Source organism: Pithys albifrons, chromosome 13 (genome assembly GCF_047495875.1).
Source record: "Pithys albifrons albifrons isolate INPA30051 chromosome 13, PitAlb_v1, whole genome shotgun sequence".
In the NCBI taxonomy this organism is placed as follows: domain Eukaryota; kingdom Metazoa; phylum Chordata; class Aves; order Passeriformes; family Thamnophilidae; genus Pithys; species Pithys albifrons.
The window spans coordinates 12,276,897-12,298,157 of record NC_092470.1 but is presented as its reverse complement, the minus strand read 5'-3'; the positions used below and the strand labels follow the sequence as shown (position 1 = coordinate 12,298,157).

Sequence of the window (21,261 nt, the reverse complement as noted above, 5' to 3'; positions counted from 1 at the left end):
CCCTCTCCCGTTTCAAATGCCATTATATTTTTGTTTGCTTGTTTTCATCAGATTATTCCAGTTTTAAATTAACTGCAATGTGGAACTGAGAATACATTACTGTATAAATCACCCAAGACTGTGGTGCTAAAATCCCATTTCACCCTAACATAATGTTTGGTTTAGGTGGCCACTTTGTTGTTCTAAATACATATAATAAATTATATTAAATTATCAAGCAAGTCCTTTATTAAAAAACAGAGGACTAAGACCTTAGATAACCACCCTCTTCATCAATTACAATCCAGTCACAACTCACACGTACACCCCCCTCCAGTGCACACTCCCTTGCCAGTCCTGTCACCCACAGAAGTGCAGTTTCACGGACTCCTCTGCTTCAGCATCCTGCAGAACAGAAGTAGATCAAAGAGAGAAGCCCATAGTGCCACCAAACAGAAAGGGACCACGTGCAGAACAGCCCAGCCCCAACAGAGATGTTTCAACAAACCCTCCAGTAGCCACAGCTTTGCACCACTGTCTGTCTGCAGTCACCTGCACTGCACATCTGCACATGGCAGGACACAGCACACAGCCTTGATCCTCCTCGGGGCTGCACTGCAAAAACTGCGAGGTTTAACCTTACACTGGGACACGAAAATGCCATCCAAAAGCAGAGGGACCTGCAAGCACAGCCTGGTTAGTGCAGCTGCAGGGCTGCCAACAGGAATCAGCACCAGCTCCTTCTCTGACCCAGCATGACTGTGCTCAGAGCTGCTGTGGGGAGGTGGCTCTGCCCTGATCCCTGCCTGCAACTCTGTTGGGCTGTTCTAGCAACACATTCAACCACCCTTTGGAGATTAGACAGTTCGAAGATTAACTAAACCCCAAACAGAAAAAAACTCAGGCCTTCTGAGACATAAATCTTGCACGTACAGTTCCACAGAGCACAAGTCCAGATTCCTGAATAGTTTATGATTCTGTAAAATCTTCACTGTAAAAGATTGCATATACTTAAAATTTGCAAAGGTAGCAGCTTAAGTTATTTCTAGTCAGCTCATAAAAATCTGTCCTTAGCACTTTTTTCCTAGGAAAAAAGAAAGAAACCCAGACATACTCTAAGCTTAGTGAAAAGATAAGATTCTGGATATAATACCAATATGACTTCACCCTTTATTTTTTAAAGGGTTCAAAACAATACTAGATGAAAGTTTATACATAAGTATAAGGGATCTGCCAAAATGAAAGTGAAAACCCAGCAAATTATATTTCAGACACCTTGACATATTATGCACCATGCTCGCTGTCAGCTTCACTGTCCTTTCCTTTGCTGTAGGCCGAAGGCTTGAATACCAATCTTATTAAACTACAGCTCTGAATTTATCCACTATATATAACATTCCAGATGTCGTACCAGCTGGGAACAGGCCCTTAGGCCATCTTTGGTTGATCTCTTAGTCGCTTTCCAGCTTTTGCCAGGCATTCATCCAAAAATATGAAGGAAAGTGCTAAAAACAGATGTCAGAGTTAATGGTTTTTTTTCTTCATAGTAGGAAATACAGAAAGCTTGCACCCTACACCTATTCTATGAAATATGAATGTTGTCAACAAAATCTAAGTTAATTTTAAATTAAACCATAATGTAACAGAGTTAATTCATACACTATTTTTCTGACAACAGGCCAGCCTCCATCAGCCTGTTCTTTGAAAATATTACATGGTCATTTGGATTTTTTCATTAAGTTGGAAAATCTTTTGATGTCGTCAATCTGCAAAAGTGGTTTCAAGTCCCTCATTTAAGAAAAGGTAATGGTTAAAATGTAAACTGGACTGGTAAGCTTTATGACAAGGTTGGAATAATGGGAGTTATTAAATCAGTACACATCTGAGCTATGACAGAGGAGAACCTGTTGGCCCCATCATCTCACAACAAATGATTTCAACTTCCACTCAATGCAATATGAACAGGAGATATTCAGATCTTCCCTAGAGGTGCTCTCGCTCTCCTTGAGGTCCTTACAGCAGTTTAACCATGGAATTTCAAAGAATGGGGCTGGAAATTAAGTCCTGATCCTGCTGGCACATTTGCACATGTGCATCTTCACTTATGCAGGTAGTTCTGAAGTGATGGGAGTCCTCACAAGAATTAAGTTATGCATGAGCATAAGTGTTTGGGCCCTAGACTGCAAGGTCTGTGCAAGAGGTCATCTATCCTATCTGCTCTAGACAGTGTTCCAAATTTTCTGTCTGCACTCACCAAAGTATTAACAAACAGGTGTGGAACCAATTCTCTCTTTGCTGCCAGCGAAGCCTCCCTTCAGTCTGCAGCACCTTGGTGTCTCCCACAGCAAAGTGCAGGAGATCTTTTCAATTAAAATTCCATCCTAGAAAGATGATAATTTCCTTTGACACTCAAAACACACCCTTTTTAAAATTAGTTTTGGGACAATAGCCTTCATTAAAGGGAAGTCACTTGAATGAATTAAAAAAAGAAAATGTTTTCACTCTACTTTTCTTTGCCTCACATTCATTAGAATGCAGAGCTAAAAGTATGAGAAAAACAGACTATCCTATAGGCTCAATATTGAAGAAGCAGGAGAAGAATGAACATTAACTGGAAAGTTCATGATAAAGTATAAAAATACTTGCAAAAAAGAACAAAATCTTTTTGAAATGGAATAAAAAGCGCAGGACAAGTCCTAGTACTTTATTAAGGAATATGATTCTGATTCATACATTAGAATGCATTACCCTAAATAGCTACAACTGAAGCCAGTACTCAAAGGAGGTAAAATTTCATGGTTTATATTCTGATATTTGAACATATTTCACATCACCTATTAATAAATACCAAAAAACATTCCAGCCAATGCACTCTATTTCTAGTAAGTAAAACTGACGCATTCCAAGATTTTTCCCAAATATTAAAAAAAGAGGTATTTTGCCATATGTTGTGTTGATGTTATGAGGCATTATGTGAGCTGTCTGAAAGAACACAGCTTGTTTCTTCAGATTTTTGCCAGATACAACCATATTACTTAGACAAAGGAAGATCACTGACCTATATGCTACATATATAAGCAAATGTGTTTATTTTTAGCAAAGACTGGGCATGAAAATGAAGCAGTAAATCACATTTTGTCAGTATTTTTAGGTGATTCCAGTACAACACAATTAATGAAACATCAAATATTTTAAACACAAGATTAATTTCAGCATTCATGGTGTGCAAGTCAGTTTGCCTGCATAGATCACAGAAAATTCTGTGATCCTCACCAAATCCAGCAGTTGGATCGAATTATCAAAGCTTACTACACAGCAAGTCTTCAGACGTCATTTGGAGACCAGATTTGAACGAAACCAAGTCCCATTGCACTTGTGTGTCTATAGAACCCCGAGGCTGCAGCGATGCCCATGCCCTGGAGCATCTACCCCATTTTCCACTATGGGCCTGGTACAACAGTCCACAGTATTTCTTCTGGGGTACCTGAATCCAATCTGACTGAAACCAATGGCAAATCTTTTTGCATTAAAAAATGAGAGGCTGATCCAAAGTCTATTGAAATTACTATGATTTTTGGACCAAAGCCTAAATAATCAGGTAAAGGAGAATATATCTTGTATTTACAATTGCAACCATCTCCCAAGGGCTATTTTAAAAACTACAAAAACATCCCACATCATACAGCAGCCTATTACTACTAATTTTTCTCACCCATGTGTAAATACTCTAGTCTGCTTTGTGAACTTATAAATCAATTAAAGATTTGGTGCCTTTTTAAAAGTCCTTTTTCTCTTATGTAACATAAAAATGTTAACTGAAGAAAGGCTTATACCATCAAAGCACGAAAATATGTCATAGCACGATAACACAAACAAAAAAATTTATTAGCAATGAGATAATTTTATAAAGTTACATTACATAGGCTCAAGTGTCAAGAGGTCTTATTTTATAGTCTTAGAGTATAAAAAAATCTTCAGATTGTTTCCAGTTCTCAGAGGTCTGACTGCCTTTCCTTCTTGACCAAGAATCAGCATAACAGTTGTCTGTCTGTAGGAAAGTGTCAGGGGTGGGGAATACAGAGAAGGAAAAGGAATGTTTGATTTGCCAATCTATTCCACAGAACATGGAACCTATAATTTGCGTCAAGGATATTAAAGTACTGAAAGCTAATGCTCAAATATAGCATTACACTTCACCAAAGACCACAATAAAGACTCAAGGAAGCACTGAGCACCTTCAGCTATTGCCCCAAATCATGAGCAAACATTTATTTCTGGAAATATTTTCAGATATGCAAAAAAAAAAAAAAAGTACTGACATTCATAGGACATCCTTCATGCTGGAAGCTGCACCCAAAGCTTCAGTTCTTTCTTGGGGGTAATGGTTTAAAGGGATTAGAAAAATTCTTATACATATACCTAGAATTGTGCTGATCCTGAAAGTCCATCATTCTTGCCCAGCTACAACCTACCTTGTAAATCAGTTCTGATTTCTGTAACAAAAGCAGTAAATAATGGCATTCTCTGCAGTTCAGATATATTTGACTTTCTTCCTTTTCATCAATCATTACCTTAGCAGTGTCTCAACATAACTAAGGAACAAGGGCAGAACTTCCCCTCAAACTGAGGCAGCTGTTTTGGAAACAGCAACAATGATTTCGCATCCAGTGGCTAAAGGAGAGGAGCTCCTGCCCTTCCTGGCTATGCTGCACCTGCATCATTTGATTACACCACATAAACACACTTCTATTGAATGAGATATCAGAAGAAACAGTTGCTGAAAGCTGAGAAATAGAAGACGCAGTCCCCTTATTTTGTCATTATATCAAAAGCACATTATTAATGTGTGTTGTGAAGCCTAGTACAGTTTGTTTCACATTAGGAGCATTAAAATTATTCAGATCCTACAGTATCACAACCTGTCACACATTCTAAGCTCTGAAAATAATAAATACAGTTGTCAACAGTGATCCTTTCAAGGACTCACAGTTACCATTTTTGCTGTTACTGCCAAAACTGGTAATTAACTCATGTAATTTTCTTCCTTGCGAGAAATAGTTTTTGAAGTTCAACAGTTAGTAGAAGTAAATTAGGTTTACTAGCAATGCTGACAGTTGTTTTGAAACAGTGCAAAATGAAATAACTGTTTGACGTGGTAGAGAGATTGTTCTTTAGCTCTCCCAAGGCTGGTTCATTATGCAAGTGTTAATGATATCAAGCACCATTTTAGATACTTCTAGAAACAAAGCCAAGACAAGCAGATTTTTAAAAGAGGATTTTCCACTTCATCTTCCACATTAGCAGTATACAAGCTGAAAGAAATTTAGGTTCAAGTACATCTCTAATAAAAGGGTCATTGTGACATTCAGCCTCTGCTATAAATCTTCTTCCCAAGCTAGACAGGCCTGGAAAGATGACTGTCAAGCACGTGAGGGATGTTGTCCACATGCTCTACAATGTAAATGCCATTTAAGCAACCCCTGCCTTGCAAAACAATGTAATTTTGTCAGAAGCACCTTACACAGAATGGATCATTTTATCAAGCAAACTTTTACTAGTCATTACTCCAGAGACAGCATAAACTGAAATGGCTTTCATTTTTGCACTAAGACTTTCCATGTTAAGAGGGGGAAGCTGCTATAAACTCTCATGGGTCTTAAAATGTTACCGGTAGCAGAAACGGCACAGAAGGAAAAAAAAAATCAAATTAATAACATTCATCCTTCATGAAAAATTTAGCAATACAATTTTATCTTCTCATTTGTGCAAAATTTAGCAGAGGTTTAAACATCTCAAGAAGTTCAATAAATTTAGTTGTATTATCAAAAAACTAAATACAATCTGCTCTTGACTTGATGAGACCAGAGAAAAGAAATAGTTCCAAAATGTATTTGTGCTGGGTAAACAAAGTGATTAACGTACCACGGGGCTTTATCAGCCTAAAACATCCTTTCATCCAATTGTATCTGGAGAATGACTTTCCAGTTCCAAGCACTGCATTTCCCACAGTACTTGAAATGTATCTGTTTGATTTAGAAGCACTTCTCTTCTCCACTGTATCTCAGTGAACTCCTATTGAGAGATGACAGCAGTGCTACGTCAGAGCTATGTAAGCACAGCATCGTTCCTGCTGTCTCCAGACCTTTCAGGCTTAATTTAGAAGTCTGAAGTTAAGCCTTTATCAACGTCAAAATTCTTGGATAAGTACATGTGCTGGCTGCTGGGGGTGCTCTGGGGGCATGAGGAGGTCAGTGGTAAATTCACACTACACTGTACCAATCTCTCATGATTTAATCATTGGTCCCCTGTAAAGAATGTGAAATGAACATCCAGTCTGTATATTGTTGATTGATTTCATCAGGTGTCCTGTTACCAGTTCAGTGTAGCAGAACTGAGTTCAAGAATTTGCAGCAGAGTATCTGCCCAAGTACACATCCTTCTGCCTTCTTGGAGAAAGGAAAAAAATATTTTGAGTCTATCGCTAAAAACTGGAAAATGTATGATGTTGAAAACCTCAGAACATGAAATACTGAACATGAGTTTTAAAAATTCAGTCTTTTATGAAACATGTGCATGGGAGAGACACTAGAAAAGCAAGGCACTTAGAGTTTCTTGTTTTGATATAGGTGAACCTCAAACTGAATAAGCATGAATTTGTGACCCCAAAGATGCACCTAAGAAAAAAAAGAAGAAAATAAGTATCCCTGCATAGCCCTTTATCATCCCTTGGAGCAGTCTCAGTATCTATCCAGCATCCAGGGGAGCAGGAATAAGAGGAACACCAGAAAGTTTAGATCTACTCTCCTTTCTTCCCTGAGAAACCATTTTGGGAGAGAATTGTACAAATGAGGGGCTGCTTCTGACACCTGGGAATCCTCTGCCAGTTGCTGAGGCCAGAATTACCACAGCCACAGAAGTACTAAGGGCCCAGGCCAATGAGTTTCACCACAGAATTTGGTGGAATAGGATTACAGCCTTGTCGAATGTATTTGATCCAGACTGGAATGATATAAAATGTGCTTCCTGCAGAAACTATATTATTACAGATTCCATGTGAAGGCTCTTGTACTGCACGAGGTAAAGACCTACTGGCTTCTGTAAGTATGATTTACACACAGAGACCTTTGGCAGGGTTGGGACTAATGTGGTAAGAGAAAACAAGAAACTCTGTAATTCTTGCACACAGCACTTCCACTATTTTCTCTGAACAACAAAACCCTGAGCTTAAAATGGTAGTTAGTGCTTTAAAAAGTGCCAGTCCCCCATTCAGTTTGCCAATAAACAAAAGTACGTTAAGTTTTCAGTTCAACAAGCAACCTATCACACACACAAGTAATGATACAATTACTCATGCACATGCTACTCACACAATTCCAGCCAGAAATTAGCCTAAACAAAGGTATTGTTTGAACAGGATCATGCCTGACTTATGCAGTACCAGTTTCTGCCTGAAATTGTAAGTGGTTTTCATTTGCTCTTAATCCCTACCTCCTTTCCTCCCTTCCACTCCAAATCAGAAACACATTTCACTTGATTATGGAGCTAATTTCCTTACGCAAAAAAGTAAAACAAACAAACAAACAAAAAAAAAGAAAACTTTGAAAAATAAAGAGGCCCAAATTAAACCTCTGAACACAAAAAATAAAGGTATTTAAAAAAGAAATAAAAAACCCCTAACCTCACATCACTTTCAGTTACATTTCCACAGAAACACCAAATGATGTTCTTTATCTTCACATAGCCTTACAAACACATGGCTGTAAACTCCTTAAATGTGATTTAAAACTCATTATGAACATCTGCAGAATTAGAATGGAGTCCCACAAGCCTGACCTCGTAATTTGTTACTTACACAAGATGTCTCAGCTGAGAGAATGGAACTACTTGCAGGCTTCAAGTCAGTGAAATTTGTGCTATTCTAATACCCTCACAGTGGCTGTCTGAGGACTCCTTTACTCAGCAAAAGGGCATTATTTCTGACACAGTGCTGAAATTCACGTAGCCACAGGGCAGCAGTTGCATTTCTGGGGCTTGGGTAAAGTTAAGTTTATCAGTTCACCCTCCAAATACACAAAGGAAACCACTGAGTGCTCATTAGTGGAATGTTTTCATTGTAGAAAAATGCCTGAAATAGTTTATATCCACTTGAAAACAGTTTGTTTATTGAAAAAAGAATCTCTAAATGAAGAGCCAGACATTGAGATTAAGCTAGACACTGAGATGTTTAGTCTTGTTAATAGTTCTGAATGCTTTTTCAGGGTATCAACAAAAACGTCATGTCAGAGAACAACACAAGTTTCAGGCTCCTCAAATAAAGAGTATTGGAGCTTTCTGTGCTTGGATAGCAAGTGCATCAACTACAAATCTTACTCCCTTCTCAGCATTAGAGCTTGTCTTCACTAATTTGTTAATTTGAAATAAGTTTGTCCCTTCCATGACTCATCTCCAAGCCCGAAAATGTGTGACTCCGTTTCAGTGGTGATTTAGATGCAAACTAGCTGGCAATGGAATAAAAAGGCTCAGACTGGGGGCAGAAGGCAGCAAGCAGCTGATGCTCGAAACCAGGCTGTGACTTGCACAGTTTCAGAGGCAGAGCAGGGAGGATGGCAATGAGCAGCAGGTGGAGAGGGGAAGCTGTGGGAGAAAGTGTGGAAGAATGGCTGTCAGCCCAGCTGGACTCACAAAACAACTTCTGTCCACACAACAGTTTCCTTGGAATGGCAGAAATAACCTGCACAACAAACACAAACAATGATGATTGCTGTCTGACTTCAAATAGGAAGGTGGAATAATAGTTCCATTAGTTTATTTCTACATTAATTCTTGAAGTCTTTCAGATTCTGAGTTCCACTGCCATGTTTTTTTAATTAACACTTTACATGCCATGCTGCCTTCCCCCCTAAAAGCAGAAACCAACCCAGAATATTTATCTTTGTGGAAGACAAGGCACATACCAAATTATTTACTCTTCCAATTTTGGCATTCACTTTATAGCAGACTTTTCTAGCAAACCCAGAGAAAGACCACTTATTAAAGCAACTGTAACAGCTGCAGCCTGTGCATCACAACTTGCCCACCTAGCTGAAGAGACTCACTGTTTTCTACCATACCTCTCATAGCTAAACACTCATATTTCTGATAGTGCAGATTTTCATTAACATTTGTTTAAAAACACTAGATTTCTTTGCCAAGATCAGACTACTTGGTGCCATCTATCTTATTCAGGCTATCCTTGCTGTGAGTTTAAACTGGTAAACATCATAACATTTAGAAGGAGCAAGGTCAACTAGAAAGCTAACTGGTCAACCAAACATTTTCTCACTTGAAAGATAAACTCTTTTTCCTTTTCTTTTTACCCACCCCTCCAAGAGAACTCTCTTTCAGCCAGCCAATCAAAGTGGAAATGTACTTCAAACATATCCAACCCAACCAAGTTTTCACTGCTGTCCTTGTTGGTGGTCCGTCATATGGAATGGTTTTAATACTTGGAAGAAATACCATAAGTGTCAGAAAACAAGAATATTTTATTTCTGCAAGAAACCTTTCCAGTACTACTAGTATTCTGGGAAAGAAAAAAAAACTTCCTTGTAGTAGATTAAAAGGTGAAAAGCCAAAAGAAATCAGAAAGAAAACTAGGAAACTTTCTTATGGCAAGGTTCAATTTGTGTCTCAAAGTTGGAGAAAGGACTATTACTTAAATATTTATTACAAATGGATACATGAATGATAGGAGGATATTTTTTTCAATCTCAATATCTGACAGCAACTGAAGTCTTTGGCTATGCATTAAAATCTGTTTCATACCAAGTTAAATTTAAATTGCAGTAACTCAGTAGAATTTTGCAAATGCAAGATGCAATGCACTGATACAAGACATCACTTGGTGACCAGTGCAGGAGCCACAAGCAAATGTTCAATTTAAACATTTCTACAATTCTGCTCTTTGGAATCCCTCAAAAGTATTTGCTTTGAACCACTATTTTTTTCTATTATCTTGAAGACAAAGGCAGTAAACGCATCAAAACTATAATGTCACCCTAGTGAATCAGAGTGGCAGTATCTCATCAAGTCTTATAAGGCATTTTTTTCTATAGTCTTAGGACTGATAAAAAAAAAGATATTCACTGAATTTTGAAAATATCTAGCCAAAGAATTTCATCTGCATGTAATTCCGAAGTACACACATAGCAACATAATATGCAAAGGGGTTAGTGCTGTCCTGGACAAAAATGAGAGCGCAGTTCTGCCAGATTAAACCAGAACAAAATGTACTATCTTGCATGTACAACATGAATCCATACGTAATTTTGCTGGGCTAGAGCAGAGTACAGTATGTTCCCATTAATATTTACTCATCTTCCATTTCAAACTGTAAGCTTGTCATTTCAGATAGCAAATACTTTTGAATATTTAAGTAACAGCTAGTTCTATTTTACTAAGATTACTTACTAACAAAGGAATGAATGATTCTGATTAAACTGGCTCCTTGCTTGAAAAATATCACACACAACAGCCAAAGAAAACCCCTTTGAAACATTCCTGTGTTTGGAGGATGTAAGGAAACTCATCTTGGATCACAACTATGAGGATGCTGCTGTATAAAAACAAGATCCACCTATCCCAACAAACTAGAAATTTTATTGGCCTGGATATAAGGCACAGTGCAAGGGGGGAAAGGGCACACTTCGGAAGATACAGAAGGATCACTTTTCTTGCAGGTGTCTCAACACTGGTTAGACAGCAAACAGAGGTTGTGACCCACCCACTTGTCCCACCTCCATGCCACAGTCCCAAGAACCTCCTGCTCCCTTCCATGGGCACAGAAGGAGGTACCATTTCCACAGGAGATCAGAGCAAACTGATCTCATTTTGTTGGAGTCAAGTGCACAAGGTTATTTCACTTCTCCAGTTTTCAACAATACTAATGTAACTCCTCATGCGTGGAAACAACAGGACACTGTAGGGATGTCCGAAAGACAATTTTGGTGTTCAGGAAAAAGGAAGGAATGTATTCCTTTAGGCCAGCACCCCTTCACAGGACAAGATAGAAAGGCCAGCATCCCTTCACAGGACAAGATAGAAAGTGAATTTCTAAAACTGAATAGGGAATTAAGGTGTGTGAGAAGAAGCTGTTGCATTTTTTACATGGCAACTCTCCTGTACTGATTCCATTTCTGTGTTGGATAGGTTAAAAATGGACTTTCAATGTACATACATTCCTCTCTCTCTATTCACCTGCACAACCTTATCACAGCTATCATGTATCAAGCTCCTCCATACAGCTTATAAAAATTCAAGAGATTATCCAATAAAGGATTTTCACCCTCTAGTTCAAGATTTTTTCCATTCACATGAGGAAATGTAAAAAGAAAGAGTAGAATGTAACATAAAAAAATAGGGAAAATGCAGGTTTTCTGGCCCAGTTTTATCTCAAAATAAAATTCAGCTTTGTATTAAAATTTCAGCAAAATTATATTTAGAAATGTACACTATTACAAAGGTATGATTAATGTCCTAGAACATTAAGGGGAATAATTTCTCTATTTTTCAAAGAATTTCTAATTTGCTCACAGGAAAGTAAGGTAGAGATATAGATCAGTTCCCATCTTCACTCAATGTATTTGTCATTTTTAATATATAATGCTTAGGGGCTAAATTTTCTTTCAAAAGAAATTACTACTAATACAGTTGCTTTTATTTTCAGTATTTTGATGTTTCAGCACCATTTTTATTTCCAAGAATTCAAACTTAATTTCATCCTGCTCACTAAGTGTCTGGGAAAAGCAGGCTTCAGAACTAAATCACATTTATGAAAGAACAGAAGCTGGACATATCCTAGATCCAACTCAGATCTCAACGGAACTAATGGAAAACTTTCCATCAAATGGAATTCTTTCCATCAAATGGAATTGAGCCTGGAACTGGCTTCTGTATAGAGCTACGCTGGTATTTGAGGATTTTTTTGAGGCAGATTCCTTTTGTTTGTTTTTTAATCAGCTATGTTATTCATATAGTCCAAACAGTCTAGTCAAAGACTCAGACTAAGCCTCTGTTACATTTGATTTATCATCTTCTCTATAATGTGCTCCATTAAATGGAAATTATTTTGATCAAAGTGTATAACCTTTATAGTGTTTTTCAACTACTGTCATTAAATGCAGCCTGAGTTGCAGCTGCATTTTACTGTCCTCTAAGTTATTGCTTTCCCAGGTGTTTGGTCCAGGAACCATCTTATCCAAGTACCTTTTCTGTTCATAATCAAGACCTGCTAGGGTAGCAGAAGTATGAATTATCATAAACATTTAAACTAAATTCCAATAGTTCACAGTAGCTCAGCGTGCTTTCTACTGTATCTTTTCTGCTTCCTTTTGACAGTTTAAAGTTTAAATAAACTCATCTCAGTTTTCCTCTCTCTTTAGAGTAGTGATGAGCAAACTATTTTCTCAGAGCAGCTCCTGCAAGGAGACCATCCTTCAAAATGCAACTACCAGTCACTGGCAGAGCCACACCTCGCGATGCAGGGAAAGTTTGGCTCTTCTCTCACTTCTCCAGGGAGTGTTTCCCAACAAATTCCCTCCTCTTACATTAAGGAAAGTACTGTAAGTGTCTATGCATGTAATTCAGACAGTTTTGATGTGAAATTTAACTCACTGCTGGAACACATTGTGTTATGAGTAAATTTCCACAGCACGCCACACATTTCCTAGGTTTACTTTAGATCTTTTGCCAAGATTAACAGCATTTCTTTCATGTTGCTTTCTTTAAATTTATATCTATATTCCATGTTAAACATAAAGTTTCTATGGGTCTAGAGAAAACATTAAAGAGTTTTAACTTTAAAAAACATCATTTGTTGCTTTCTAAACACTGCTCCATCCATTATTACACTTCCCATTTGTTTCTTTGTAATTCACCCAAGCTTCCCTTACGAAAACTTCATGAGCTAATATAATGTGCTGACTTTTCAAAAGCTGGAAAATTCAAGATCTGCCTCACACTAATTTTTCCATGAAATAAAACAATTTAGGATAAGTCAAACAATTCACAGAAAGGACAACCACCTCCAATTCTACACGTTTTGCTGAAGTAACTATAAACATCTATTAACACATCACTAAAATATTGCTGATTTTTGTCTTTGCTATGTCCTATTAATATTTTCAACAAGTAGTTTTATTTATTATTGCTGCAATTAAATGCCGTAATTTTCACTTTGTGTAGTGTGTTATCGTTCACTTTGCTATAAATTTGATGTGCCTTTAAAAGATAACACAATCTGTATTTTACTCTGCCCCACAGCAATCTGTCCCTCAGAGTTACAGGAATGTGACAAGCTCTACCATTTCCACACATGGCACTGACCTGGTCATCGTAACGGTACGTCAGGAACTGTTCCCCCGTGGTGTCCTCAAGAAAACTCCCCTGGGGAGAAAGTGCAAACTCAGGCAAGAAGTATGCACCTTGGGATTGCTCTGCTCTGGTCTGTAAGAAATTCAGAAAGGTCATATTACAGCTACTACAAACAGAAGTAAATTATTTTAAAAGCTCTATTAATATAACTACAAACACTAGACATGAAATTCAGGGAGAGGGGTGTGGAAGAAGAGCTGTGTTTTCAGGGACAGTGTTTCTGTGTGGCTACTTTGCTGCATAGATCTGTCATGAGGACACGTCAAATACAGGGGTCCAAAATCAAACAAGGTTATTCTCAACAGCAGAATCATCTATTAAACTAAAAGAGAACATCTCTGGCTAATCAATCAAAGACAATAGAAAAGCAACATTACATTTTCTTTTTCCTTATACACTTCACTAGAGAGTTACTGGCTGCTGCAGATAACAGGCTTTTGGTTAAATACAATATATTTTTACAAAGGAAGATACAAAGACATAGAATTGTAGACTAACTCAGCTTGGAAGACATCTTGAGGGCTCATCTAATCCAATAGGGCAAGCTATGAAGCCTTGACACTATGGATTATTTTCCTATCTTGCAGGAAGATATCCCTGGAAAGAAGAAATGGGAAGGGAGTGGGAGTGACTGGAGTGAACACCAGACAGTGGTCTGTATTAATTCAGAACACTATTCACAAATGATGAAGAGCATTTGAGAACAAGGGGCATTACAAGCTACAGAGGAGCCAATTCTATCAGAACACGGTAGCTCCAGCTGGGCTGGCTCACCTGGGCCCTGAGTAGAGAAATGGCTTTTGCTCAGCAGATCAGTGCATGTTCAGTAATGACAACACACCTGAAATGTGTTAGCACATGGAACACATCCTGGGTGAGCACCCTGTCACTGCACTGTAGGTCTAAAGCACCCCTGACACACAGCAAATGTGCTGCACAGACTCTGCTGTCCTTGTTCCTACTGCATTGTAACTACTCTGAGAAGCCAATTGGTTTGCATGCTACAGAAAACAAGCAATCATCTTTTGAATGCAGAATATTGAGTCCAGCTGTGGTAGGGAGGACAGGGCAAGGAAATGAAAACTACCTTCCAAAAGGTTGAAACCTTTCAGGGAAGAAAAGAAAGCCTGAAATGCAAAAGTTACTGCTGGACATTTCCCAGTGAGTCAACTTAATAAACAGGGGTTTAATTAAACTGTATATTTTGACATATACATACTAATTTTAGATGAAAGCCATCAGTGGCCATCACCCAGTTTCCAGGCTCTTGGCTAGAGCTGTACCAAACACAGGTGTGTAATCTCAGTGCCAGATAACCAGAGATTTCAAAAGTAATCAAAGTAATTTAAGCAGTTTATGGTGGAAAAGGAAGGCAAGACCTTCTGCAGTTTCTCTCCTGTGGTAAGTTCAGTTTGTGAAGCTCACAACTGATCACATATAAAGCAGATGGCACAACATTCGCAGGATGGGTCTGGAGAAGCTGACGGGGCTTTTGCTTACTCTGTTCTGCAAGGGACTGTCAGCTCCTCCCACTGCAAACCCCACCACTCCTGACAGCATCAGATGAACAGACTGGTTTTAAATCAAGCAATCTTCATATAAACTAGAAATAGCTTGCAAAGGACATGTCTAGACTAGGGTAAAAGTCATATTTCATGCAAGACTGAACAAGATTTAAAAAGGGTTTTTTCACCAGGCCTACAAGAGTAACTCACATTCACATTGTATTATCATGCTATTTCTATAAAGTTTATTGCAGCACAGGTTTCACTTTTACACTTTAGCTAACTGAATTTCTTTTTGCATAATTAAATAATAAAATATGGAGAATAAGCCTTGGTTTGATAACAATAGTTCCCCCATAAGGCCACCAAAAGAGGTGCTCAGTTCTGCTTTGTGCTGAATCCAAGCTGGCTGCAGCCAGTACAAGCCTTGACATGTGAAGTATAACCCAGACACAAAACTGGCTGACATAATCTGGCATTTTTCCCCACTGGTTTCAATGGGCTATCGATAGATCCTATGTGAGGGAATATGGCAATGATGTAATCCTATGATTTCAGCACAGGTCTAATGGATAAGAGATATGCATTCCAAATCTCAAGTGGCCTGGGTTAAAGTACTTCACATTTCTACCTCAGTTTCCCCAGGTATAAAACAATTATAACACTTCCTGACCTATTTAATGGTGTATTGTAAAGTTTTGTTTGCATTAAAAATTAAAAAATTACTAAGAACACACTACGAATTGTCATGGCAAATTTATGTTGAGGCCAAGTAATCACATCTGATAAACAACTCAAATCATGAAGTTAATTTTAAAAACTCAAAGCTTCAAATGCTCAAAGAATTATTTTGTATCCACTCACCAAAGCAACAGTTAAACATTTTTGCCTTCTAAGACAGGTACCTTCAAACAAGCTGCATGTGGCTCAATGCACTTGCATTCACACACTGCACTGAACACAAAATGTAATGTTTCCACTTAGTCCATTTCATTCCCCACTGAGGAAACTACCAGTGCTCCTTATGAGGCTTTTATATTTCTATGGGCACTTTGGCTTAAACATAATTCAAATTTCAGCAGTCTGTGGGTTTATAATATGTTTGGGATCATCTCTGAATGACTGAGCTAATCTGATATAAATTCATGTTTTAAAATAAAGACTGTAAGTGCAAGTTTCAGAAAACAATTACATTTCATGCTAGTGTTTTCGATATGTTTAATGGCCAGTTTAATTTCAATAGCTTTAAGTTAAATGTGTCAAGTTACAAGTACACTCAAGATTTAGAAACCAGCTTTTATGATCTTCTTAAGCATATGGAGACAGTAGAAGGTGAAAATGTAGCCAAGTCAGATACAATAATAATCACTACATAAAATTAATTGAAAATAATATATTATGTAGCAAGGACGTGCACACTACCTACTGACAAAAAAGAAAATATAAAAGTTGGAAACAGAGCAGTGTTTGAAAATCTTCCTAGTTGATTAGGCCATGTAACTTACTAATCAGAAACCGAAAAAAATAAGATCTTCCATGCTACACCGTTCTACCTATGTGATCAAGGGAAGTGTCCTGATAAGTAGGCAATGTATGTAGGTCCTGGGGAGTGTGAGATGGCACTGGTTTTATTCAAAGGTTTATGCTTTGAGTACAGCTTTGTTCTGTTCAGGCTGTGATTTCTTCCTCACATCACTCCCCACCTGAGTGCTTAAAGACCTAATTACTCTTCCACTTGCAATTGCAGAAGACACAATGATGAACAGCTTCTATCCAAGCCTCTGGTTTTCAGACCTCCTTTCACCCAGAGCTGCAGGTTGTCATTTTTACTGCTACTTGATTTCATTCCTCTGTATATTGCTGACTAGAAGCATCTGCCTGAGTTTGAGTTGCTGGATTTGAGGATTTTCTATTTTATTTTATTAATGAGAATAAGAGGGATGGTTACTGAGCACTTCCCAGCCCCTGCTGGCATTATAGAGCAGCATGGCTGAGTAGGACTGAATAGCCCACACACAGCACATGTGAGGGAGAGGGGCTTATTTGGAACCAGCTTTAGCTGATCCTGTTGACTGAGTATCTCTCAGTGACTGAGCACAGTAGGTGTTGCTGCTGGGGCACAACTTCTGGTGCAGTTTGGCCCAAAAAGAATCCCATTACCACAGTGTGAAACCACCACACAATGCAAGGAGCTTTAACTGCTCTTTTTTCCTTGATACCCAGGACTCCTATTAGCTATTGCCACCCAGCTCACTTGCAATTATCAAATCAGGGTAATTGCTAGTTTTCCTATGACTAAAAATTACAAATATTAATCATTGGTCATTCCTTCCCAGTTACAGATTAACAATTTCATCCAAGGATTTAAACTGTTATTGTAATATCAGATAAATTAAAAAATGTAGTTTAGTCTACAATTCTTGTAGATAATTTGATATAAAGGCTCAGAAAACTTCAAGTAACCCCATAATAACATGCCACTATTCTATTTAATCACAGCCACCAGGAGACTGGAAAGTAATTGTTCCATATTTATATATAAACAGCAGCAGCTTTAGAAAGAGCTTTCTGCTAAATCTGAGCTGTGAAGGTCAAGAAGATGAGAAAACAGAAATGGAATGTCTGAAAGAAATAACTTGAACATAATTAGAAATAGAGCACTAATCTTTCAGGTATAGAGAATTTTTAATTTTAGAGTTCCTTGGCACCAAGAGCCCCATTAAGAGAAAAGTAAGAACTCTGCTGTTACAAACTCTGAAGACAAATGAACATTACTTTGACTTAAATCAGTCATTTCCCAACTAAACCTGTGTACTTGCTAAAATTGGGAGCATAATGAGAACAAACTGTTTGGTGCAATGAAGATGAAAGCTTTGAGATTGTCTATTCCAAATGCTAAAGATGACAAAATACCACACTTCCTGAAACTGCCTCAGTATCTTGTTTTTAAAAGAGGAACACAGAAAAGATAAAAGTTCCAGCCACCTAAACCCTTACAGGTATGAACAACTGCACTATCCTGCCTAAAGCAAATTCTATGAAGAAAAGACGAGCACAGTGAAGGCTGTTTCCTTTCCATAGTTTGTGGCTCTTATTAGTTCTTTATGAAAATGGAAAATGGGCAGGATCTTGAGTGTGTTCATTTCCAAAATTGCTGTTTTAGGGGAAAAAAGATGGGAAAAGCAAATAAAATGAGAAAAATTACGTGCATTTTAATGACTTGTAAATACATGTTTGTCAGATTAATAAGCACAGCAAGTCCAATCATATACCAAAGTGTGTGCCTTCCCATTTAATGCAAGTTAAATATCTGTCTCCTAAGCTGCTGCAGCATATGATTACCCCCCAGGGCAGTAATATACCAGCTAAAGAGCAGTTCAGTTTAATGGATTTTCAAGGACTCCAATAGCAAAATGTAAGATAGGGCATAGCACTCCAGCTTCATCACAACGTGAAAAAGTGTGTTAGCAGAGAAACAAGGTCACACTAACAGTTAAGGACTTCAGATATCTCCAGAGCAAGCAATCCTGATGAGTAATATCCAGTAAGACTCAGATTAGCTTATGTCATGGCCAAAATCTACAAAAACAGCTTCCTAATGCGAGAGGTTTTGAAACATTTAAAGACCCTGCAAGTGAACTGAGTTTCCACAGAGGCTGCCAGCAGCTCAGCATTTCTGCAGACCGGCCAATTATTTAATTATTAATATTAACCTAGGAGGCCAGCATTTCAAATCAAACTGTAAATGTTGTTTCTCCTAAAAAAATGCAAAAGGTCTCAGCTGAACTGAAGCCAAGCACTTCTTCATCAAAGAACCCTGAAACACTGAACTTGACTGTCAGATTTCATCAGGGAAGTAACAAGTGAGACAAGACAATCTGAAGGACTGAATCAAAAGTTCTTCCAGGGACAGAACACATGTGAGACTCAAGGATTGTTCTTCCATGTTGCATGCTCTGTATTATTAATAAACAGACTTAAGACATGTCTGATTTAAGCCCAAATCTAATTATTTTTCCTCACATCTCTCATTCTAGACCTGTTAGAACATGAAGACATAAAACAAGTTTGGGAAAATGTGCCTGTAAGTTGAAGATACATATAAAGATACACAAAAGACTATTCTTACGTATTTTGCACAAGCCACCCACTTAGAACACAGTAAAATGCTGTCAGTGAGCAACTTAGAAACTGATAGTTCAGCCACTGTTTGAATGGTATCTCCTCCTGAAAACTGAATTTAAGCTGTAACTATAATCCTATTCAGAGCTGCAAGAAAGTAACCGCCAACATCACCTCTGCTGCTCAACCCATCCTGCACCCATTCAGCACTGAGTCATTCCATGGACTGCAATGTGCTTAAGACACACCAGAACAGCAGCGCTCAGCCTAAACCTTCCTTCAGGCTGTGGCTTTGTACAACTTCAAGCCAACACTGAAACAGGAAGAATAATGGAGTTAATTTTGGTTTTAAATTAAGATACTATATTTCAGTCTTTTCATAAGGACATTTCTACCACCATTTTTCTTGATTAGATGTAAATACATTGGTTTTGGCATAGCTTGGGCTATAGACTAAAATCAATATTTTGAAATCTTTTTCTGTACCTTTTAAAATTTATACCAGTGATTAAGCTTTTGGATGTTTATCAACAACTACTGATGTTTTCTCTTGCTATTGCCTGGCTAAAAGATTAAACATTTCACTGAAAGACTGCAGTCATATTTAGCCAAAATCTCATTTACTTTCAAAAGCTTAAGTCCCAACTCTGTTTCATATTTCTAAAAGAAATATGAACCCTGAAGTTTTTCTTCTTCCAATGAAGCTTTATCTAAATTCTGTGTTAGGCAAGACTCTACCTTTTCTCCAAAGGATGGATTTGGTGTGCATAATATTTGCTCTAAAATGAGCCACACAAGCAGACACTCACTAGGTCTGCGAATAACACTGCACACTCAATCCTCTCTAGTTTTGTACAAATAAGAGCCAAGGGGGGAAATTCAGCACTCAGATGAGATAACCCTAGAGCAGTTCATTTACAATTACTGTCACAAAGTTAGTGACTATGGAACAGATTCTGGTTTCAAAATTCACAATACTCAACTATTTCTCTAATAGCCTTTAGTTCAGCCTTGGGGGAATGGGCACAAAGTTTAGATCCAACATAAAAGCAATTTTATAGCATATAGATAAAACACATACTATACTAGTGAGGGAAGATTCTACCTGCATGTTCTCCAAAGCTTGTGGGGTTTCTGTGAGTTTTCTTAAGATCACTCTTTACTAAAATCCTCTTTATCTGCTCTCCTCTGTGCTGGCAATAGTGAAAGGGAAGGAATACCTGAAAATCTGGAAGTAAGACAGAAAATACTATTTCATTAAAACCTCTTTGTAAAGTCTTGCAAGAAAGACATAGTTGACTGAGGTCTAAAAAGACTTTTTTATCCCTTCTTTCACCATATGTTCCAATATTCCAGACAAAACTCTCTCTTTATTCTTTATGTAGTAACCTAATAATTGGAAAAATCTCTTCGTAAAATAATTCCCTTCAGCATTATTGGAGCATGTTCTCATGGAACTCTACCATTTATTCATTGACAGTTTCTAAGGCTTCTTATGCTCTCCACAGGAAAAAAATACACTAAAAAAGTGCTATCAGAAATCTTAGCAAAGAATAATCTGTAATTTTTTTAAAGTTTTTTGTTGTGGTTTAACCAAATGGTCAGCTAAACACCACACAGCTATTCCCTCAGTTACCCCCACAGGGGGGTTAGAGAGAGAATCAGGAAAAAGGTAAAACCTTTGGTTTGAGATAAGGAGTTTAATAGGAGAGAAAAGGAAAGGAAAATAATTATAGTGATGCTGATAAAAGAATGCATAAAACAAGAGATGCACATTGCACTGGCTCCACACTCACTGACCCAGGCAGTGGCCACCAACCCTCAGCCAGTGTCCCCAGTGTTATTGTTCAGTGTGATGCTGTGCAGGCTGGGATATCCCCCTGGCCAGTTGGAATCACTTATCCTGGCTGTGCCCCCTCCCAGCCTCCTGTGCACCCCCAGCTCCTTGCTGGATGGGCTGAAAAGTCCTTCACTTAGGGAAAGCACTGCTCAGCAACAAGCAAAACAACAACATTATTCTCATGCTAAATTCAAAATACAGCACTATACCAGGCAAAAATTCCCTCCATTTAGCCAAAATCAGGACATTTTATTAGTGTCCTTTATCATGAACATCATGTGGTGAAAGATTTTCCTTTCTCTGTAGAACTGCCAAGCTGCTGACAACTGCACTCACTGGCAGGAAACAAACCATACTATGACCACGACTGCAGCTCCAGTAACACATTGGGGGACACTGGAAGCA

The 21,261-nt window shown here is 38.0% G+C and overlaps 1 protein-coding gene across 3 annotated transcripts in view; it reads right to left on the bottom strand.

Moving 5' to 3' along the window:
• ADAMTSL3 (ADAMTS like 3) overlaps window positions 1–21,261 on the bottom strand; it is a 172,671-nt gene that overhangs the window by 130,656 nt on the left and 20,754 nt on the right. For all 3 annotated transcript variants that reach the window (XM_071568538.1, XM_071568539.1, XM_071568537.1), the window contains exon 3: window positions 13,342–13,461. In XM_071568538.1, the coding sequence (XP_071424639.1) occupies window positions 13,342–13,461 (120 nt within the window). The remainder of the gene's footprint in view (window positions 1–13,341; window positions 13,462–21,261) is intronic.